This window comes from Mercurialis annua, linkage group LG6 (genome assembly GCF_937616625.2).
Source record: "Mercurialis annua linkage group LG6, ddMerAnnu1.2, whole genome shotgun sequence".
Taxonomy (NCBI): Eukaryota; Viridiplantae; Streptophyta; class Magnoliopsida; order Malpighiales; family Euphorbiaceae; genus Mercurialis; species Mercurialis annua.
Genome location: NC_065575.1, coordinates 44,218,327 through 44,240,540, shown reverse-complemented (window position 1 = coordinate 44,240,540; position 22,214 = coordinate 44,218,327). Strand labels below are relative to the sequence as shown.

The 22,214-nt window shown below is 32.1% G+C and overlaps 3 protein-coding genes across 4 annotated transcripts; all 3 read right to left on the bottom strand.

Moving 5' to 3' along the window:
• Nucleotides 1–1,268: 1,268 nt before the first annotated feature.
• LOC126686957 (protein BPS1, chloroplastic-like) lies at nucleotides 1,269–3,592 on the bottom strand. Of its 2 annotated transcripts, none has more exons than XM_050381275.2 (3): nucleotides 3,435–3,592; nucleotides 3,132–3,180; nucleotides 1,269–2,523 (listed from the first exon to the last, which is right to left on the bottom strand). In XM_050381275.2, the coding sequence occupies exon 3, from the start codon at nucleotides 2,509–2,511 to the stop codon at nucleotides 1,450–1,452; it is 1,062 nt and encodes a 353-aa protein (XP_050237232.1). In that variant the 5' UTR covers nucleotides 2,512–2,523; nucleotides 3,132–3,180; nucleotides 3,435–3,592; the 3' UTR covers nucleotides 1,269–1,449. The 2 variants fall into 2 exon arrangements, with proteins under 2 accessions (XP_050237232.1, XP_050237231.1); XM_050381274.2 differs by having other exon boundaries at nucleotides 3,451–3,591.
• A 5,509-nt stretch (nucleotides 3,593–9,101) lies between these two features.
• On the bottom strand, nucleotides 9,102–12,039 carry LOC126687985 (probable serine/threonine-protein kinase At1g01540). Its single transcript, XM_050382540.2, has 7 exons — nucleotides 11,237–12,039; nucleotides 10,751–10,855; nucleotides 10,535–10,657; nucleotides 10,246–10,416; nucleotides 9,931–10,060; nucleotides 9,608–9,817; nucleotides 9,102–9,508 (listed from the first exon to the last, which is right to left on the bottom strand). The coding sequence occupies exons 1-7, from the start codon at nucleotides 11,812–11,814 to the stop codon at nucleotides 9,344–9,346; spliced, it is 1,482 nt and encodes a 493-aa protein (XP_050238497.1). The 5' UTR covers nucleotides 11,815–12,039; the 3' UTR covers nucleotides 9,102–9,343.
• Nucleotides 12,040–14,023: 1,984 nt separating this feature from the next.
• Nucleotides 14,024–19,131, bottom strand: LOC126653577 (CAAX prenyl protease 1 homolog). Its single transcript, XM_050347502.2, has 14 exons — nucleotides 18,984–19,131; nucleotides 18,194–18,341; nucleotides 18,004–18,088; nucleotides 17,823–17,918; nucleotides 17,680–17,745; nucleotides 17,404–17,502; nucleotides 17,109–17,222; nucleotides 16,902–17,012; nucleotides 16,512–16,574; nucleotides 16,045–16,137; nucleotides 15,290–15,403; nucleotides 15,044–15,115; nucleotides 14,895–14,960; nucleotides 14,024–14,430 (listed from the first exon to the last, which is right to left on the bottom strand). The coding sequence occupies exons 1-14, from the start codon at nucleotides 19,012–19,014 to the stop codon at nucleotides 14,314–14,316; spliced, it is 1,275 nt and encodes a 424-aa protein (XP_050203459.1). The 5' UTR covers nucleotides 19,015–19,131; the 3' UTR covers nucleotides 14,024–14,313.
• Nucleotides 19,132–22,214: the final 3,083 nt, after the last annotated feature.

Genomic DNA, 22,214 nt, shown 5'->3' with positions numbered 1-22,214 from the left:
GGATTATAATCCTGTTTATGCTCCTCCTATTCCTGCTGCTGATTGATGCTGCTGGATGCCTGAAATGGCTTTTGATTGAACTGCTTGAATTTTTGTATTCAGTTCATTATACTTAGTTCATTTTGTAGTCTATTTTTTGGACTTTTGATGATTGGTATTCAGGAACACAAATATTTTTTGGACTTTTGGTGATGTTATTATTGGCTAATTTTGGTTTGTAAATTTGTAATGTTAAGTAATATGATATATGGATATATCATTTAAGTTGTAATTTTATATTTAAGTTTCTGTTATAGTATTAGTGTTATGTAATTTTTCAACTCATTTATAATTTAGACATGAATGTATATATTTATGGGCTTTTTTCTCTTTATCTTTATGAAAAACAATGGGCTTTGTAAAAAGCCCAAACCGATTAAAATATCGGAGACCGAACCGAACCGACCGAAGTTTTTCGGTTAAAAAAACTTCGGTCTTTGGTTAAAAATAGCACGGTTCGGGTTCAGATTTTTACAAACCGAAAACCGAAAAAACCGAAATATTTTGAACCGAACCGAACCGAACCGACCGATGCTCACCCCTAGTCACAAAGTGTGGTGTTTTTGCAAAATATGTTAAGTACTTGTTTATTGTTCTTCTCAAAAAAAATATCACTTGTTTTTTGCTTCTTTATGTTCAAAATTAAGAAATGAGATATTTGAAAGGAAAATTGAAATCTGTAAACTAATTCTATCGCGATCTTATTACAAATTAATTTATACTATTATGTATAAATTTATTAATTTTTATAGTTCTATTATCGATTTAAATATTAGTGAATTTATATTGACGTGGCAACCAGACTCTTCCTGTGCTGCCTCGAATTGGATTTCAAAACAGTGATAAAATTGCTGAAAGATATAAATTAAAATCTGCCAACCAAGCAAATGTGAACTTCCTTGCCCAAAAATATGCGTCAGCTAGTTACTAGACTATATAACAGCTCAATTTCAACAGCTAGAGGCGGCCCGTGAACTGTGGTTCCAAAGCAGAACCGCTGGTTCGTAAACAGGTGGTTCCAAAGCGGAACTAGCGAAGCAGAACTAACCACTAGTTTGTGGTCGTGACCACCTCTATTAACAACCTATTGAGCTGAAAACGAGAAAGGAACTTATTCACCATCTATCAAGTTCAGCATCAAATTACAACAGACGAGGAATATAGAATTATAAAATAAGATATTCAGCAATGGAACGGAATTAGCAGGTTAAACAAGCAGGCAAACGGTGTAAAATAAGATTGCATTTCATAAGACATTCCATAACATATACATGTACAAACCAGTTCCATACTACTACAAAATACTTCACACCATATATTATATGATAAGCCATACAAGATAGTATATTTAAGATAACACCTCACACCTAAACCTTTTGTATACATGAACACATTTAGTTCCAAATGTATTCACCTTACAAGCTGTTCTCCTCCTACGCTAGTCCCTAACATTGGGTCAGTAACTGCACCGGAGGCTCTCAAATTACAAAGTAAAGCGTCGCGCCCACTCAAAACTATCTTGAAAAAGCCATCTACTTGCTTCGCAAGAAGATCCAACCCCTGAGAAAGGCTTTCTGATCCCATTTTCAAGTCTGCAACAGAAGCCTTGAAAGCCTCGACTTCAACAGATCCCAACCCGTCTAGAATCAACGGATACAGCTTCTTCACAGTTGAATCAACTGCAACCAGCTCTTTCAAAACTGTAAGTTCTCCACAGGAAAACTTCTGTCTTATTTCCATATTTACATTAGTCTGCAAATCAGAATATGCTTGCGACCATATGATTGTGTCGGGTACCACCAAATCTGACAAATTCTTTGAAGAATTTGAGAAAGCTGCGGCAAAGACGCTGCAAATAAAAACTGTCTGCACCTTTACTCCGTACATAGCATGCATCAAGACCTTTCCTTTAGCTGAATTCTTAACCTTTGGCAGATTCAAAGATCCCACAAGGCTGTCCAAAATGGAACGACAGTTATGAACTCTTTGATTCTTTGAACCAATATGCTGCCTCCAGTTATCAAGGGAAGAACGGGAGCGTATAAATTGCTCTGGAGTTTTGGACTCCAAGTTATGAAGAACGCACTGAAGCAAGAGGTGACCTTGGCTAAGCCTAGCAAGCTCAGAGCTATAAGCAATGCAGATATCAAGCAACTTCACACTGATATCCAAGTAGACATCAATCCATTTCTCATCCCAGTCAGCAACAGGAAGCTCGAGATCAGTAATCAATGTCTTTATGTCATTATGAGTGTCGCAAAGTGTTTCCATTGCACACTTCATCCATGTTAAGCTAAGAACATCCTCCTTGTTTTTTGGATTAAGATTCCTCAATCTCACTGCCAAGGTTTCCTCAAAAGCATTTAATAATGAGAGAAGCCTCGGAGACAATTGAGAGCCCTTTGGTGATATCATCCGGAAAGGGTTTCCGAATGAAAAGAAAGGGCGGTGTGGTTCTTGTGGTCTGCTCATGTTGAAAATTTACTGCAACAAAATAGCAAACAAAATCATTAAACTAATAAGAGGTGCATCCTTCAAACAAACAGCCTCCTCTAAACATATCGATAGACAAATATAAGAGGTGCATCCTTGGTGCTAGAGTGATGCCAAGCTCCCGAACTTGCAGGACAGAATCCCTCACCCAAGTCAGGTAAAAAATTCCAACAGAAACCATGACCTTTCGGTCACAAAGGAACAACCGCTCACTGTTGCACCAAGGTTCACCAATCTATAACATCAATAGAGCGTAAAACAAATCAGATCTAAAATCTTCTATGAAGAAACTAGAACTTGGATTTGAGATACTTTAACCATAGAGTCCTTACAAGATGCAACCTAAATCTATTCAGTAAAACCAAATATCTTCCAATTTGTTTGTTAAATTCATAGATCCAGGCAATTGACAGAAAGCAAAACAAAATTAAAACTGAACCAAAGCAATAATTCTTTCCTTTCTCATTTATATTTACTCTTACATCTCAAAAACAACAAAATTCAATAGAAATTAACCCACGACCAAATAAAACCTAATAAATTGATCAATAACAATCAGATCTAACGAAACAAATGCAAATTAATAAAGAAAAACTCACCAAAAAGGTAGATCTTCGAGTTAATTAGCAATTACTCCAAACCAAAGCTCTGCAGAAAAGATTTGACCAAACAAAAATCAAAACACAGACGATTTTCCTAGTTCCAACAGCTAGATCTTCGAGTTAATTAGCGATTACAAAGCAAACATGTCTAACCAATCGGCACAACAAATTTGACCAAACTAAAATCAAATTTCTAGTTAATAATAATTATAAAATTAGGTTTAAACTTACAAGAAAAGAACAATCAAAAGATTATACCACAGTTTATGAAAAATTATAAATATCTATAAAGATTTGTACCTGAATCGGTACTCACCTATGCGAAATTTCTGAGAAAGTCTCTGAACGCGTAAACACAAGATTCGCGTGGTTGGAAACTTTCTCTTTATCTTCAATTGTTTAATAGACGTTGATTATTATTATTATTATTTCTTTTATTTTATTTTCCAATCATCAACCACACAAAGACTAAAAAGGCTAGGTGATGATTTATAGACGGAGGGTTTGTTAGAGTTACTGGCTGTGATGAAGCCTTTGTCACGAGTGTTGCACGTGGAAGGAAGTGAATGGGTGATAGTTATGACCGTTGTGGAGATGACTTTTGTGCCGTCGATTTGATTATGCATATCGTTGGGCGGCGGTGTACAGTAACTTTAGTATTTATAAACTGTTGCTGATATTTTTATTTTTTGCTGAGATAAGATTGTGGAGATGAATGTGATCCAACGGATAAAAATAAAGTACTATCGTTCAGATTAAATCTACCAAATACGACACTGTTTTAAGCTGTCCTAATTTGTCTAATTCCCTAACCCTAATCTTCATTTGCGACCAATTAATTGATTAATTGTGTTAAATAAAAATGATTAATAAAAAAATCCTTGTATACATTGTCTTTTTGTTTTTTGTTTTTTTTGGTTAAAGATAGCCTACTTTAATTGTTAGCGGGGGTTAGCGGGAGTTAATGTTATACATTTTTTTAAATAGGCACACTGCCCGTGAGTATTGAGGGTCGAATCCTCAATCTCATACACGTATCATTAGAACTTAGCCAACTGGGCCAAATCTTGAAGTGTTACATTGTCTTTATTATGTAGATATAATTTATAAAATTAAAACATATCATAATATTAATTATTTATATTATTAATATTTAATAATACATTTATAAAAAAGTATTTACTTTATTTATAGGCTTAATCATTCAAAAAACCCTCACTTTTAATTTTTTTTTCAATTTCACCCCGATGTTAAAAATTTGTCAATTTTACCCACTTTTAAATTTTCCGTTTTCAATTGTACTCCAATTTTTTAATTTTTGTTAATTTTTTAACTTAAATGATGAAATCATTCAATTAACTAAGTTTAAATATGAAATTAAATTCTTTTTTATTTAAAAAAGTACAAATAACTCCTTTATTTTTAAAAACTAACTAAAACCCATAATCATATTAACACTAACTTAAATTCTTAATTAATTTAACTAAATTTAAATAAATTTTAAAAACGTACAATTAATATATGCTAGACATGGAGAATGTTTTAAACAAATTTCCAAACGAAAAATACGTTAATTTAATTTTTGAGGGTACAATTGAAACACAAAAATGCAAAATAGGGTAAAATTGACAAATTTTCAACGTCAGTGTATGATTGAAAAGGGTTAAAAAATCGGGGCTTTTTAAGACATTAGACTTTATTTATAAACGTGGTTAGGCTGAGAAAAACTTAGTCAAGTTCAATTAAAATCTTAAAATTAATTAGTTTGATCGGTTCAATTTGATTCGGTTAAAATACATTTAAAAGAATGATATTTTATTTAATTAGATATTTTTAATAGTTTTTTATTATTATCATCGGGTTAACGGAATTAAACAATTAATTTGATCTTTTAAATTTATATTTTTGGTGATAAATATTAATTCGCTCAACCTTTACCCTAAAAATGTGATGGACAGAATTAATACAAATAGTTTACCCATAAAATTACTTATAAAAACATAGATCACTAAATAACGAGATTTTTTTTTTGGTAAGCCCATCCGGTTTCTAAGGTTTCGCCCTGACTAATCCGGATCCGACTCGCGTCGCGCACCTGGCATGGTGGATGAGTCTGCCAGTGGGAATTTTCTGCATTCACAAGAACTCGAACCCGAGACCTTACTTAAGCGATACCAAGCCACTTACCACTTGGGTCATGTTTGGTTCATGGAATAGGTGCGGAATGGAATAATTATTCCATATATAATGACAATTCTTTACTTTGGTTCATGGAATAGGTATTCCAAAAAATTATTATTTCATGATTTTGTGGAATAAACACTTCTCTCAAAAACTAAATAATGGCTATTCCATTTCTTATGGAATTATTATTCTATTTCATACTATTCTATTCCATGAACGAAATATGTTGTACCAACTCCCATTGGTAAACAACGAGATTTATTAAACCTGAGATTATAATAAAATACTAGTGTTTATTGCGCTAGGCTTTCTATATTGTGCCGTTGGAATTTTTCTTGTTGGAATAAATGGCGTTGGAATATTTATGAGCTTTCATTATTGATTATTGGACTTCTTTAACGCTAAATCAAAGTAGCATTCCACGCTAAAAATTGATATTTCTTTCTTTTTAATTTTATACTAACATTTTCCACATTAATTTTGTGCTGTGTGGTGGTACCGCACTAAATTTACATGGTCCTGCAACAAGTATTTATCAGCAACAAGACTATAATTCTTTAAAAATATATCTTCTTCACTAAATTAAAAAGAATTATTACTATATCTTTTTGTGTTTTATCTTTAGTACTGGTAGTAAAATTTAATTTTTATAAATTTTCTTTTAAAATGAATAAAAAGAATCATAAATTTATTTTAAAGTAGAAATAAAATTTATAAAATGAGACATTTCAAAACAAAGGGATGATTTTTAAAATGGGGGAGTAGTATATCATAATTTCATCATTTTATAGATTTCATTCTATTTCATCATTTTATACATATGACATATTATGAAAAAAAAATTATAATTGGGGAGAGGGAGATTTTGTAGGAGGAATCGAACACATGACCTAACAGATTGTTGCTTAGCGCTTATACCATTTGAAGTATAGTTCATTGGTAACATGTTATGAATTATAATTAATTTTTATTTCAAACGAATGTTATCTAAAATATATAATTAAACTCTCTCTTAATACTACATGTATGACACGTGTTGTTCAAATCAGCATGAATAACGTAAAATAAAAATATATTAAAAGAGAGTTCATTTTGTCCCTTATTAATAACCTTAGATACTATTTTGAAACAGAATAATAATTAAGGTTCAAATTAAAAATTGAGTTAAAAATGAGAATCCAAATTGTAAATTTAGCAAAATATGAAGTTTAAGCTCAAATGACTGATGGCAATTGGCAAAGGACATTTTATAAAAGTGAAGTCGTAATATAATTTATGCAAGAAACTTAGAAACATGAATTTATGATAAAGAAATAAAACGATTTGCCAAATTTTCTGGCTTTTCGTATCAACCAAACCAAGCATGTGTTGCGGCTATTACTAACTAAGTCTATATTTAAGAAGAAGATGCATAAAATGCTTACCTAACCATTAAAATTAAAGCTAACTTTTTTTTTCTTTCTGTTTTTCCTTACAAAAATGTACATAAAATTGTCCTGTGAGTATTAAAAGCTTAATTAAGTAGCCTGTAGTGCACAAACACTCTTCCGTATAAAGCAACTCTTTTTCATATTACAAACATGGACAATAGCTTTGTCAACACGAAATGGGATCTTACAATGGTTACTTGTAATACAAGGCATTTCTTTAAACATTTATCGTTGTGTATCACAGCAAAAATTCAACGAAATCAGCAATGGCAAGTTTTTTTATTATCATTGCATCGAGCCATTTTTTAGCAGAACCTTTCGTGGAGAGATCGTAGAGTTTAACCACCAAATTAAGAATAATGAGGATGAATTAGCATGGTTCTTCCATATATAGAACACCAAAAAAGTGATCAAATGACTAGGACTAGCTGGTTGAGTCGTAAACCGGACAGTTGTCTGGTCAAACTAACCCAAGAAAAACTTAAAATCTGATTCAATCGGACTAAATTATAGAAACCAATGGTTGAATTGCTTGAACCGGTAATTGGATTATGAACCATACCAGCTAGGTCCAAATATTTTCACAGTATCACTCAACTCAAAACCAGTTATCGTTTCGTTTTAGCCACCAATTTGATTGTTAAAACACTACATCAATATATCGAATCATAAACAAAAATAGAACAAATTGGCTGGTGATTGTGAGGCTTGATTCTTGACCGGAAGAACACCAAAAGCCTATATGTTCCCGTCCCTTGAATTGATAGAAAGGGAGGAGGACGTGATCTTTAATTTTTTTCATGTTAGTCAAAAAGTTGAACAACAAAATAAATGGGGAAAACTTAATCAAATTGATCGTGTCATGCAAGAATAAGGTTCAAGCATATAAATCTACTAGGATTAGAAATGTAACGAATTAATTTACTTGCAAATTAGTCAAGATCAATTAGAAAAATTCGAGTCTAACTCGAACTGCTTAAATTTAATATCATGCCGAGCTCGAATACATATTAAGGAGGCTCGTAAAGCTTGCAAGCCTAAACATTCTTCCAATTAAATTATTTTTTATACCTTTAAAATTAAATATATATTATCTTAATTGGTTGAATTTTATAGTGAATTTTATTAAAATATATTAAATACAACAATTATTTAATTAATATAATTTAAACTCGAGTCAAGCTCGAGTTCAAGCTTGGATCCAATTCGAGCTCAAACTTGAGAATTAAAGCCAATTCGAGGTCAAGGTCAAACTTATATAACACATTTGAGTTTCGCAGAATTTAGACTTAGCTCGGCTCATTTACTCTAGGATGCCTCAAGTGACACTTTCACTTGCCTATTGTAACGATAAACAGCCCGTTACGTTGTGATTTTGAATTCTCAAAACTTTTGTCATTCTGTAAACCTAATTCCATTCAAGAAAATGCGGGTAATTGATCCTGAAGATCACTGAACTTTCGAATTTTTTCATTTCAGTCACTAAACTATTTTTTTTTTCATTTCGATCACTGAACTTTCATTTTTTTTCATTTTGGTATTTTAGGCCAAAAATGCTTAGGTGGCAGCCGGAAGTTGACATGTAATATCCGGATTTTACAAGTTTTACTTTGAAAATTTATCAAACATACATAATTTCACTTTAAAAATGACTTTTTGGATCAAATAATGCATATATAGCAACTTTTCAGGTTAAAAAAAATTAATTCCGGCTGCCACCTAAGCATTTTTGGCCGGAAAATACCAAAACGAAAAAAAATGAAAGTTCAGTGATCAAAATAAAAAAAAAATAGTTTAGTGACTGAAATGAAAAAACTCGAAAGTTCAGTGATCTTCAGGATTAATTACCCAGAAAATGCCGAAGTACACTTGAGAAAGCTTGAGAGATCAAGTTTCTGTTGCTGGCCTGATCCTACACTGGACAAGACAATTTCAAGAAATGACATAAGACGGCCACCACATGCATTCATAAGCAGATTGCTTTCGAGGGGTATTTTGAGATATGTCAGAGTCGTGCTCAAATGGGCAATAGCATGTTCTGGCTTTGATAGCGAACCTTATAACAGAAAGCTACACCCCATTTCCAGACTATCAATTTGGCTGCTGCCCCAGCTGGGTGGTCCACAGCACAACAAAAATCACAACAAATTGAAGATTAGCAAGTTCGTTTTGTAGCAAAAAGATCGGATGAATACTAGTTTGGCCATATATCGCTAGGCCGCAACCGTCCAATGCGGTTACGGGCCATGATGGTGATAAGTTGTTAGCTAGCCATGCTAAGAAGTGGATATGTTGAAATAACAGAATGAGTGGGACAAACAAATTACAGACAAGAATATTCTAATAATTCTGATTCTGAAAAATTATGTGTTTCTATGAAATAATGAAGGTATGCATCCAATTATACAATTATATCCAATTGAAGTAGGATATAATAAAGATATGAAAGCTAACCACAAAACAAATATGGTTTTCATCAAATCAAGGGTACAACAACATAATCATTTACCTACATGAAAAGAAAAAATGAAAAGGGAGGACCCGGTAACTTAAGAGGATTAAAATTAGTCGATCACCTATAATCCTCCTGCGACGCTATCTCCATCTACTTGGTTGATGAATCTTCCTACCACTATCATCTTCATTTATATCTGAAGTGCCTTCACCAAATTGTTTATCGCCTAATTTTGCAACAGCAGGTTTTTCTTGTTCGTATTCACGATTTGAATGAGTAGAAGATTCTCTCGCAATTCGCCGTTCCTGCAAAATGAGAGGAATGCATAAATGAATGTAAACTAAAATATGGAGGAAGAAATTTCTTTAGATTTAGAAACAATTTAAGAAGTAACAGTGCCATACATCACGAAATAGCAAGTCATCTGCTTCGAGCATGTGGATCACATGCCCCATTTTAGGCCTCTTTGTTGCATCAGGATCTACACATCGAAGAGCAACCAGGAGAACTCGTTTAAGTGCCTTGGAAGGGGGCATCTCAGGCAACTTAGGATCGACTACTTCTTCAGATTTTCTGTTTCCGACCATTGTTTTCAACCAATCCACCAAATTCACCTGCAATAATTAAGGTATTTAGTTATAATTTCAGAAAGAAAGAAAAAAACAGAACAAAAACAAGAGTTCTAAAAGAGAGAATATTTTAGAAATTAACTATAATCAAAGCTAACCTCTCCTTGTGGGCGACTATAATCAACAGGACTTCTCCCAGAAATGACCTCCATGATCAAAATACCAAAGCTATAAACATCACTTTTCTCATTCAGCATTCCAGTGCAAGCATACTCAGGTGCCACATAACTATTGAAAAATGAAAACAACAATATGAAGTTAATTTCATGTATTAAAGTACCAAAATACAAGACAACTAATAATTCACCAAATGATTTTCTTCACACTAAAATACATTGTGATCAATAAAGCTTTACTAGTACAAGGAAAAGAAAAGATAAACATCAAATCTTAAAAGATGGAAATGAACTAACCCAAATGTTCCCATCACCCGTGTTGTAACATAACTCCTTTCGGAACATAAGAGCTTAGCAAGTCCAAAATCAGAGACCTTGGAATTCCATTGCCGATCCAGTAGTATATTACTCGATTTTACATCTCGATGGACAACTTTTGGTTCAAGACCCTCGTGAAGGTACGCCAACCTACAATAGCAATCATAGCACACATATATAGCTCAATTAACAAGTTCAAAAACCAGTATTTGAGTGGCATTTGAAAGCATAAACACGAAACCTAACTCAAAGTAGTGATTATCATTACCCTTTTGCTGTTCCCAAAATAATATTCATCCGACTATCCCAAGTAAGAGGACTAACACTCCCAACATCACCATGAAGCCATTGATCCAGATTGCCGTTATCAACATACTCGTACACAAGCATCCTACAAAAACAACAACTTAAGTACATCTAACATAAAGTCCTCAAGAGAACCCACAAATAGATCAAAAAATAAGAAATTGAATTACACACAGACCTGTAAGCACCCTCAACACAGTATCCAAGCAACCTAACAAGATTCTTGTGCCTCACTCGTCCAATTACTTCCACTTCCACTTTGAATTCCTTCTCTGCTTGACCCCTGATCAAATGTCATATCGATCAAGAACCCGATATTTGCATATTCAAAAATTATCTAATTTACTCAATACCAAAAAGGTTTAGACCAAAAAAAAGCTACATTAACCCCACTCCATTAACCACCCACATCATAAAGCAAGTTTCTTTACAGCACAACACATTCAACCACACGCAAAGAACATAGAAAAATGTTAACACACCAAAAAAAACTCAAAATTTTAGATCAAATTTTATCAAATCGGGATAAGCAAGCTCAAATGATATAAGCGCCGGTCGTGGGTTTGTGGGTTCTATTCCCCCTAGAAGCGCTCTTCCTCCCCAATTATTTTAAAAAATCGGGATAAAAAGATTCGAAATTTGATTAAAAGACCGAAAATTATACCTGTTATTCAACAAATTTTTAACGGCAACTTTAGTACCGTCACCCAAAATCCCACTATAAACAATCCCATAACCACCTTCACCAATCACATTCTCTTCACAGAGTCCATTAGTAGCAGCTTCAAGTTCCCGTAAAGTATACCACCGGCCCCACCCAAGATGCGAAACTTCAGGCCCCACACTCCCACTCCCAAACGACGCCGTTTCACACCCACTCACAGTCCCTCTACTCTCTCCACTAGACGGCCTGTCGGAAAACACCACGCGGTGCTCGATCTTCCCGATCTCAACTTGAATCTCCGGCACCTGATTATGATGGTGGTGGTGGTGATCCTGCGCCGCCGCAGGAAAATGCACGATTTCTTGAATTTCTTTAGATATCGGCGGCGTTAAAGTGTCCGTTTGTTTTGACGATTTCTTGTTTTTCCGGCGAGATGTAATGCACAGAGAGAATAAAAACAGAGCTAAAACTATTAAAGATCCTAATAAGATTCCGATCACCACCCATAATCTTAACCCGAATATTGACGTCGGTTTTGAAAGCTCCGTGTCTACAAATGCAGCGTCGAATATTGACATTGTTCACCGGCGGCAACTTGCCGGGAATTTGAGAAAAAATCCCGGCGAGTAATATTTACAGAGAGAAAGAACGGGTATCAAAACAAACATTAACTATAAATTAATTAATGTAAATAATAGAGAAATAAATAAATAAATAATAAATTAAACAGTGAGTGAAGAAAAAATGTTAGTGAAGAAGAAGAAGAAATAGAAGGAAGAGAGATTGCGTTAACTTTAGAAGCTGAGCTGTCAGTTTGTCTGTGTAGGTGGAGAGAATATGAGTGTGAAATGACGAGTTTATCCTCTATTTCAACTCAGTGGCAGTGGACAGTGAGTAATGGGCCTGGATTCGTTTTTATTGGTTTCTCTATATTTGCGAGTGTGATGTTAATTTTGTGGGACCTATAATTTTGGGTTTATTACAGGGATTTTGGTAATAGAAAAGGTGACCGTTAAAGATGGATTATGATGTTAAAACAACATTGATTAGGTTTCTAGTTTGAGTAAATTTGTGTATTTTATTATCCATCCTTAGATTTAATCATATCAATCTTTTGTATATTAGATACTGTGTTATTATTAGTAATTAATCATCATGTGTTAGCTTTTTATGATTCATGATAAATCATAGAGTAGCTAAATATCTGTAGATTGGACGATAAAAATCTATTGAATCACATAAAGAACCAATAAACATTAAAAACTATTTGAGAGAGTTTTTCGTTGTCTACTAGCTTCACTTCACCGTCGAAATTAACACTTAAAACTCTTTAATAGTTGTTGGTTCTTTTACATAATTTAGTAAAATTTGATAACTAATTATTAGTGTACAATCACATACTAGATCTTTATGTATAAAATTATAAAACAAATAGTAGTTGAACATAAAAACTATTTAAGAATATCCATAGACATTTTGATTCTAATTTTTAAAAATAAAAATTTAAAACTTTTTATTATTTATGCTTGTGATTGACGCATTTCCAAAAAAAATCACTCAGTAACTATAGTAAAAACCAGATCATTAAACATGTCTGATCTTAAAACTTTCACATTCCGTTCTTTTTTCTTTATCAATACACAACATCTAACTATGTGATTATGTATGAAATTGCAAAATAAATAGTAGGTAAACATAACAACTATTTAAGAATAGTGATAGAACATTATAATTAGATTTAAAAGTTTCATATTCAATTCTTCCTCATTATTAATAAGGAACAGAAATACTTAAGAGTAGATTAACAAACAAGGAAGTTAGGTATTATAATAAAAATCTTCTTATTAATATAGATGTTGGGTAAGCAATTATGGGGGTTTAATAGTGAAAGATTAGCCATCTTTTTCTATGATAAGTGATTGATTAAGTTATCATATGTATAAAGACTAATGCCAATGAACCTAAATTAGAGTAGTTAACATGTGAAGTGCGATTAAAGGGAATCCATGTAGGACCCTAATATCAATTATTTTATTCAATTATCTGATTTCTAGTTAGTGATTGGATTATCCTCTGTGCAATAGCATGTTGCAAATTGCCTCTTTAGAATCTTTCTTTAGCATAATTTTATTGAATTCACACAAACTAACAAAAGGAAATGATTGATTATAATAACATCCACAGTGGAATGCCTCCTAAGAATTGAGTAGATACCATGATGAATTCCATGGAATGAATAACAGATTTGTGATTTCTTTTATACTTTTGCTAGCACCCAATTGTTCCTTTTATAATCTTTACTTATCCTACTGATCGGAGTAATAATAATTAAAGAAAAGTGCAGATTAAACATCAGGTTTCTTCAACACTAAACTCAGTTTGGATAACAAATTCAATATAATATAGATTTGAAAATATAAAAATATATAAAATAATTGGTTGAAATTTAGTTCAAACCAAACTGATAAAACTAAATCAAACCGAATAGTTTGATTCCTTATGAAAATCTAACATCCTTATAAATTGGTTAAATTCAATTGTTAAAAAATAAAAATTCCAATTGGATTCAGTTTTGTTTCATAAAATTTGAACCGAATGAACACCCCTGGCTTATATCATAGGCAGATAAAATTTGAGTTTACTTTTATAGATTCAGATAGTTTAATAAAATGATGCAATAGTATCCTAATTGAATTTGCAAATTATCTACAAAATAAAATAAAAAGATGCATTTTTAAAGACCAACCGCACATCCATGCAAACACACACCAACAAGAAGTCAATAGATGAAAAACAAAATTAGAACCACTAACCATTAAGCTCATGCAAACATAAGATACAAAATTATGTAACTTTTTTTTGTTCCTTTTTTCAAACTAATTTTTTTCTAATACCCTTTTTGAAGTGTGAACTGAGACTTGACAGAAGAAAGCGTTACGTAAGTAATGAAATGTAAAGCCTCCAACAAGACTGATAACAGTTATACCACAATGATTTCTGACTATTATAACATACGTCTTAATTTGGAGGGGAATGAATGAAATACGCAGCCGCTGCCTGTCCCAAAGTTGCTCATATCAGTCTGCCTTCTTGTCGGATATGTCCAGTGCAGCCAGCCTCTCCACAAGCGGAGGGTGAGAATAATGATATGCTGAGTACCAAGGATCTGTATTCATTGCTGACAAATTTTCTTCCTGCCAAAAAATATTAATCTGCCATTGAGTAACGTGCGATATACAATGAACAACTCAATCAAGGATTTACTGTACCAATAATGTGTTGCAGTACTTTTATGACATTACCGCTACAGCATATGTTGGGTAAATTCTTTAATGGATACGTAAGATATATTAAATAAGAGTCTAAGACAGGTCTAAATTTGGAATGACAGTGAATTGTCCGGTTTAACTGCCATTCAGATCCTTTGTTTCCACTCCTCATCTATTGAAATGGACACTAATGGACTACTAATTTTTACAAATTTTTCACATATGTTGGCAATTAAACGGAGAACGCCAAAAAATAATGCGAAAAAAGGGAAGTTTCACAATATGAGATCTACCACAAAAAAATATTTCAGGAAGAATACAGTAAAGATAGGCTCATATGCCAAAAAATATAATAGTTACAATTGCGGAAGTGAACATAGAAAACCCACCTGCAGCTTCACAAGGCCGGCACGAAGGGGAGAGGCATAGCCAAGCTTCTTAGCAAAGGCATCAGCCTGTAGTAAACAAATACTAAAGGTGAGACCAAGATTTATGAGCAGCAACTTCTTCCTTCTATATTTAGGCAAGTAAAAATTACCTGAAACTCAAATGAACGGCTCACAAGATTTAGACCAAAGCTAACTAAGTGCTGGAGAGGTATTACAGTATGCTGCAAACATGAGACGAACTTGTTATTCAACCAACGGATCATACAGTTCAAAGAAAAAATCTTCACATGATGGAATAAATTCATCGACATCAGTCCAGAAGCCCCTAACTCCAAACATTTATTTCTTCTTGCTTCAATTCTATTTAAAGAAAATGAAAAAAAAAACGCACTTACCTGAAAAATTATAAGTCCTATGAGTACTGGTTGTGTATCAAACCCAAAACTTCGAAAAAGATCAGTTGAGTTTCTCACAAGAGTATATCCTCCAAATTGCAAAAATGTAAGAATCTGCATGGAAGCAAAATAATATAGAAGAATTAAAATCAGTTACACCACATCTATCTCAAGTCGGAAATCGGAATCCTAAGCTAGTTGACTTTAGCTTTATATCCGATCAAGTCAAGCACCAGATACACATAAAATCTTTCATCTATGAGGTCTCCATAAACCGAAGTACTAAATATCAACCATCCTAATGGCGCAGAGCTTCTAAGATGCAATCCTATCACTTCTGTAAGAGTTTATTAGTTCCTCCTCGGACCCGATTGGTCCTCCAATTCACTCTTCATGTCTTCCTACTCAATCCTGAATCCTACTTTACTGATAATCCTGGCAGAATAAATACTTGCTACCCCAAAAATGGAACAGAGCCTCACAAGATTTAAATGGATGTACTTAAGATGCTAAAATACGTCCTTATGCTCATGAAAGAAAAAAAAATTGAGAACAGTAACCAAAAAAGTGAAGACTTAAAAGACAGGAAAGGTATTCTAAAATTTACAGTGAGCCTCTTATCAACAGTATTTCTTAGGGACATTGGGCCGTTGGTTTTAAAGGAAAGTAATCATTAAAGTCAGCCAATCAGAAATAAGGTTCGTGAGTTTAAAAGCAAAATGCAGTCACTCAGAAAGAAAAGAACTACAGCATACCTGCACGGCAATAAATGAATACATTGTATGGTTAAGCTTCCAATGCCCCAGTTCATGCGCAATAACAGCTACAATTTCCTCATCATTTTTGCACTGCAATGTATCACAATGTAAATACACTTGCATTTTACAAGGAAAATCAAATCTCAACAGTCACATCAAAGAATGTAGTAACCATGATTTTTTTTCTTGACTGCAACTACTCGTACATTTCAGTTTAGAAGTAAAGAAAAAAATCCCAACAATGACTACAGTAATTTCACTCAACTCTAAAGCAAGAATTGTTTTCAATTTTGGACCTACAAGGATGCAAATGAAAACGGGAACAGAAAAAATGTCGCACAACTGAAACATATTGGTTCTTTTATATTAAATGTTAAAAGAATCCATCATAAGTATACAATAAACCATAATCAGTTGCATTCCTGAGAAATAGAAAAATAAATACTCAAATAAAGCCTACTAACCTGCTGAATCAATGTGTCATAAAGTACTATGCGCTTGTTCTTAAAGAAGCCATACATATATGCCTGTGCAATAATCAAAAAAAGCCACAATAACTATCACCAGATAACAGCAAAGCTAAAATTGAAATAATAAAATCCAATAAGGTAATTAGCAATGAGTCTAATGGCCTAACAGCAAAGAATAAGGCATGCAATGGATCAAAAGAGAAACTCATGAAAGCACAACATTCTCTTTAAAATTTAGTTGGTTCCATAATGGCAAGCAGTAAATCTCCTTCCCACTTTACACAAGGAAATAAGCAAACAAAAACGGACACCCTACACAAAGAACCTGTATAATCATGATCCTTCTATTTACATGCACAGCCAATAAAATAGTGAAATCCTCACATTGCTGTGGCTTGACCTTGTAGATCCATCAACAACAAACAACTTCTTTAAAGGAAATTTGAGAGAGGAAGCAAGTGCCTCGATTTTTAACCTTAGCTCTCCTTCTGCAAGCTATTTGACATAACAAACAAAAGACATAAGATCGGTAAAATCAAATGCAACATAGGCAAGAATGCATTAACTTTGGAAATAATTTCAACTACTCACAGGGGTGAACTTATTAAAAAGTGGCGCAATCAAAATTGGATAGATTGTCATCATCACAAGGGAGAGGACAAACATGAATCCCCAAAGATAGATGGCCAAGTAAGGACCTCCTTTCTGCAACCATGCAAATATAAGTACCAATATAGGAGGTAATTCTGCAGTCACAAAAGACATTTCTAATAGATAGGCATGGCTCCAGTACAAATGTTTGAAGTAAAGCAGCACATTACTCTTAACTCTTACTGAATAAAAATGCGCAAATTAAATGTTCGTTAGCACCAATAAATTACAATACCTGCACAATGAAAATGATTGCTGAAACAATCGGTGGTCCAAGTACAATAGCAAGACAAATTCCTTTTATCAAGTCCCTAAAGAATAACCATATAGTTTGCTGTGAAGCAGATGACAGGACAAAATTCCACAAAAAAAAAAAACACATGTTAGAAATGAGATAGATAACTGAATGAAAATCAACGTAAGTACATATAGGACAACAGTCTTTTCTACAAACATAAAGAGTTTATAATGTATTAGAAGGATGTGAAAAGATGAGAGAGTGAATTCATACTTTGTTGAAACCATGACGAGACTCGATAACAAAGGTTGAGTAGAGAGAAAATGGCAAATCAGTGATCTGCTCAGACATTTAAAACAATTTACTAACAGTAGGGTTATCAATCAAGGCAAAGAAAAATCATAGCATATACATACCTGTGACCACAACATAACACCAGCAAGAAAAGCAAGGGTGTGTAGCATTTCATTCTCTGTGTTGAGACCAACCAAAAGAAGAAAGTTTCCTGATTTCTGTTTTATTAAGAGAAGTTAGATAGCATTAGTTCAGCCACAAGACCAGCTTCAGAAAAATCACATAATTAACGAGCCGATTTACCTTCCAAAACCATGGTAATATTCCAAAATATAAAATGGCAGAATCCAACAGTATGGTGAAAAATTCATGAACAAAATTGAAGTGGCTGAAAAGTAAGACAAAAACCAACAAAAGCATCAATCAGAACGAAAATTGGGCAGTCCTAACAAATGACAGCTAAATATCAATGTTTAATAGCCAAGCAACAAACCTTTTATCAAGGCTATAAGCTCTCGACTTTTTAAACTTCTCTTGGCTGATTACTCCTTCCAAAGTTTTAGGGAGAGTTGGGAGTTTCAGTGCACTGTGTTGTCGCAAATCCAAATAAGTTTCAAAGATGTACATCAGTACCATAAAACCTGAAAAATGGAAGTAAAATAAAGCAACATAACAACTTTATTAGTCAAAAGTTATCAAACGCTAACCGAAATCCAGGAGAACATAAAAACAAAAACAGTTAAATCACAACCAGCAACAAATAACAATACGGAAAGACATTTCAAGATTTCTGGAGTCGAGGCAGGATTCATTTAGCTAGTTACAAAGGCGGTGTTTTCTTTTGCAATATTTTACAATCATTTAATTCTTCGTTTTATAATATTTCCTATAGCTAGAGTAAGATTCTATTCATAAAACATAGTCTATAACATAACATTAGGTCACCAAGACACCAACTTTTTACGAATTAAAAAAACTCTAATTTCAAAGGTAAATTCTTTTCTCTAAAAATTATTCAACAAAATGAAGAAATTCGGTGCAAACCTAAAAAATCGAAAATGAAAATCACCTGTACATAAATACAAACCTCCAACAAAAAATCAACAGTTCAAATGAAAATATAAACAAGAAAACAAACATAAACTAAAGAAAATCCAATAAAAACGCATTGTATTACAGATTCAACAAAACTTAATAAAAATAACAAGCAACGGTGTTCATAATAAAGCATCATAAATTTAGTACGTTCAAAACCTCTGTTATGAATAAAAAACGTAGCGTACCTAGAACGGATTCCATGTACGGAAACGCCATGGCGGAATCGGAGAGTTGCAGAGAGCAAAGAGGATGAGTTTTGCAGGTAAAATGTTAAAGAAATAAAAATGGGGTTTTTGCTTCCCTCGAGCTGTGAATAGTTCTTAACTGTTGTTTGTTTGGTGGTGATGATGATTTTATAGAATGCGAAACGGTGCGTTTTACTTGCTGATTTGGATCCATCTTCTGGATCGGTGTTTTTATAGCCCATAATATTTGGCTTCAAATTCATGAGCTGGATAGGAATGGTTGTAAATAGGCTTTGTTTAAATGGGCCGGAGAACCGTACCACTATCAAAAATTGAAGGAACGTTTACAAAAGAATACCTAAGAAAAAAAAACATTTACAGAAAATAACCTCAAAACTATAAAAATAATGGTATTCAGCTTGTTTATATATATATATATATATATATATATATATATATATATATATATATATATATATATATATATATATTCACGAGTTTGTTTAATTGTTTGTGAAACATATTTATTGAGCTTGATTAAGAGTTTGTAAACTAGCTCATATAAAAACTCGATAAAAAAAATTCGAACTAACTCATATAGAAGTTTGATAAAGAGCTTATAAATCAAGTTGCATGAGTTCCATTATAAGTGCTTGAAGGTCTCATGCTTAAACTTGACATAATATATTTATTTTAAATCTAATATGTATATTTTTTATAATTATATTTATATTTATATTTATCTTAATACTATCATAATATTATATAATGTTTAACTAATTTAAATTACGCAATAGAATAGTATTCTTCTTTATTAGTTTATTTAGCTGCTAAATAAGTCAAATTCGTATTCGTTTGTTTAGGTATTCAACGAGTTGGGTTCGAACTTGTTTACAAGTTTGATTTATTTAGCATCTAAACGAACAAATATGAATAGAATACAAATCAAATAAAAAAAAATTATTTTAAATAAATGAAACATAAATATTTTGTTCAAAATTCAAATGAATATGAATTGAAGTTGAACGCTTCATTTACGTAACTAAAACAAACATATGACTGTAGGTCTCACATCATGTATGTAAAAGAAAGGGTCGAAACGGAGTGGAAATTATATGTAAGTTTACACCAATACTTTTCTCAGAAAAATAAATAAATAAATAAATAATTACACGTGGTTTTTCTTTATTTATTTAATTGTTGAGAAAATGTTACTCACCTAACTGAGTAATAAATAAGCTTTGATTTGGTCTAATATGAAAAGCGAAAGGCCACGCGGTTTTCATATCACAAAGAAACAAAAATAAATAGAGGCTGAGATTCTTTGCTGGGTTGATGGTTTGAGGCAATTCCGATGGTAGTTTCATGGAAGTTTTGTCCTTTTTGTGTAAGAAAAAATAGTTTTGATTATTTTGCTTGTCGTGGAAATTATTGTCATGCTGATTGTGATTACTATTCATATTAACAAACAAAAAGTTAGGTCTTATCTTATTAAATTAATTATTTCATCTATGTATTCACTAGCGAGTAAAGAATTAGGACTGAAATTGCTTAAATTTGAGGGGGTCATGTTCACAGTATACACCGTCGTAAAATAAACGGTATAGATTAATTTGATAAAAGTTATATTTTTTCGATATATGTTCATTTTACAATAAACATTGTATATCGTGAATTTGACCCTCTTAATTTCAATGAATTTGAGGAAATCCTAATTTAAAGAATTATTCCAGCTATTTGTGTGTTAAAATTAATTAGCGCACATTTAATTGTTTTAATTAACTAAGAATAAAACTATAAACAATGAGTAATCTATGGATCAAAATAATTTTTTTATCCTTCATTGAAAAAAGTTAGAAGATATTATCATTGATTGACATAAAAATCAAAAGTATATTCATAATTTTTTTTTTTGACAAAGATAGCATACTCTAATTGTTAGTGGGAGTTAGCGAGAATTAATATTAGATATTTTTTAAATAGACACACTGTCCGTGAGTGTTGAGGATCGAACCCTCAATCTCATACACATATCATTAGAATTTGGCCAACTAAGTTAAGCCTTCAAGTATCGTCAAAAAAAAAAAAAAAGTTAAGCCTTCAAGTGTCAGTATATTTATGATTGATTAAAATTTAATTGCGAGTTAATTTATTTAGATGGACAAAATCGAAGTTTTTTATTTTTTTTGGGTAAATTCACCCAAGAAATCAATTGTGCTAATCCAACAGCCAATTACAAGAGTCACAAAACAACATCTAGAAGAATACGACAGCCAAAGATAAAACAAAATAGTATTTAGAAAACATATTATTGTTAGTTCATACTTAGGCTAATAGAAAATTTAAAGCTTAATGGTGTTCAAATTTAAATCTGTTTAACTTTTAAAAAGAGGCTTAATTAGATATCCCATTTCTTTTGATATATTTTTATTTATAACTTCACTTTTCAAAATTTTCAATTTTTATTTATTTTTTAATTTTTATTTTCAACTGTACAATTCGTCCAAATTAGAGTCGAAAAAAATTTAAATATATTATTTCATATTGTTCCGATTTGCACTTTTAACATATTACATTTCAAAAATAAAACAATATGAAAAGTTTATCTGATCATTTTTTTCATTCCAATTTTAATAAATGGTTATAATTAAAAGTGAAAATTGAAAGATGTTAAAATACGAGGCCATAAACGAAAAATATTTCGAAAAGATGGAGTATTTTAAGTGATTAGACCTTAAATATCTATCCAACTTTTTTAAAAAAATTATAAAATTTTCACTAAAAACCTGTCAATTTTTTCAAAATTGATTTAATTATGCCTATAATAGTAGTTCAATGTTTTAAGTTTTTTTAAAATTAAAAAGAAAAAGAGTTGTCGATTAAAATGTCACATGATTCATATAGAATAATTTAAAAAAATATTAAATCGATTTTAAAATATTTAAGTGATTTCCAGCGAATCATCAAACTGAAATAAAATTACAACTTTTAAAAGATTTATATAAAAATTAAAAAAAATGAAAAAGTTTGGCATTTTAGTATCGTCATGCCAAATATTAATATCCATACCAAAAGCATTTCTTATGAATAAAATAAAAATGAAAACTTAACCTCTAGATTAAATTCTCATGTGTTTTATACATAGAGGTGTGAAGGACAACCAGATGCATCAATTAAGAAATAGTAAGAGACTGATATGAGCAAGTTGTGTGGAATTGAAATTGAATAATT

Excerpts from the sequence above, each read along its gene's own strand:
- LOC126686957 (XM_050381275.2), bottom strand. The coding sequence starts at position 2,511 with ATGAGCAGACCACAAGAACCACACCGCCCTTTCTTTTCATTCGGAAAC.
- LOC126687985 (XM_050382540.2), bottom strand. The coding sequence starts at position 11,814 with ATGTCAATATTCGACGCTGCATTTGTAGACACGGAGCTTTCAAAACCG. Across the intron at positions 10,856-11,236 it reads AAAAATTTGTTGAATAACAG|GGGTCAAGCAGAGAAGGAAT; the intron begins GTATAATTTTCG and ends ACATTTGATCAG. Across the intron at positions 10,658-10,750 it reads TGTGTTGAGGGTGCTTACAG|GATGCTTGTGTACGAGTATG; the intron begins GTCTGTGTGTAA and ends TTGTTTTTGTAG.
- LOC126653577 (XM_050347502.2), bottom strand. The coding sequence starts at position 19,014 with ATGGCGTTTCCGTACATGGAATCCGTTCTAG. Across the intron at positions 16,575-16,901 it reads CAAGGTCAAGCCACAGCAAT|GCATATATGTATGGCTTCTT; the intron begins GTGAGGATTTCA and ends ATTATTGCACAG. Across the intron at positions 14,431-14,894 it reads CCGGCCTTGTGAAGCTGCAG|GAAGAAAATTTGTCAGCAAT; the intron begins GTGGGTTTTCTA and ends ATTTTTTGGCAG.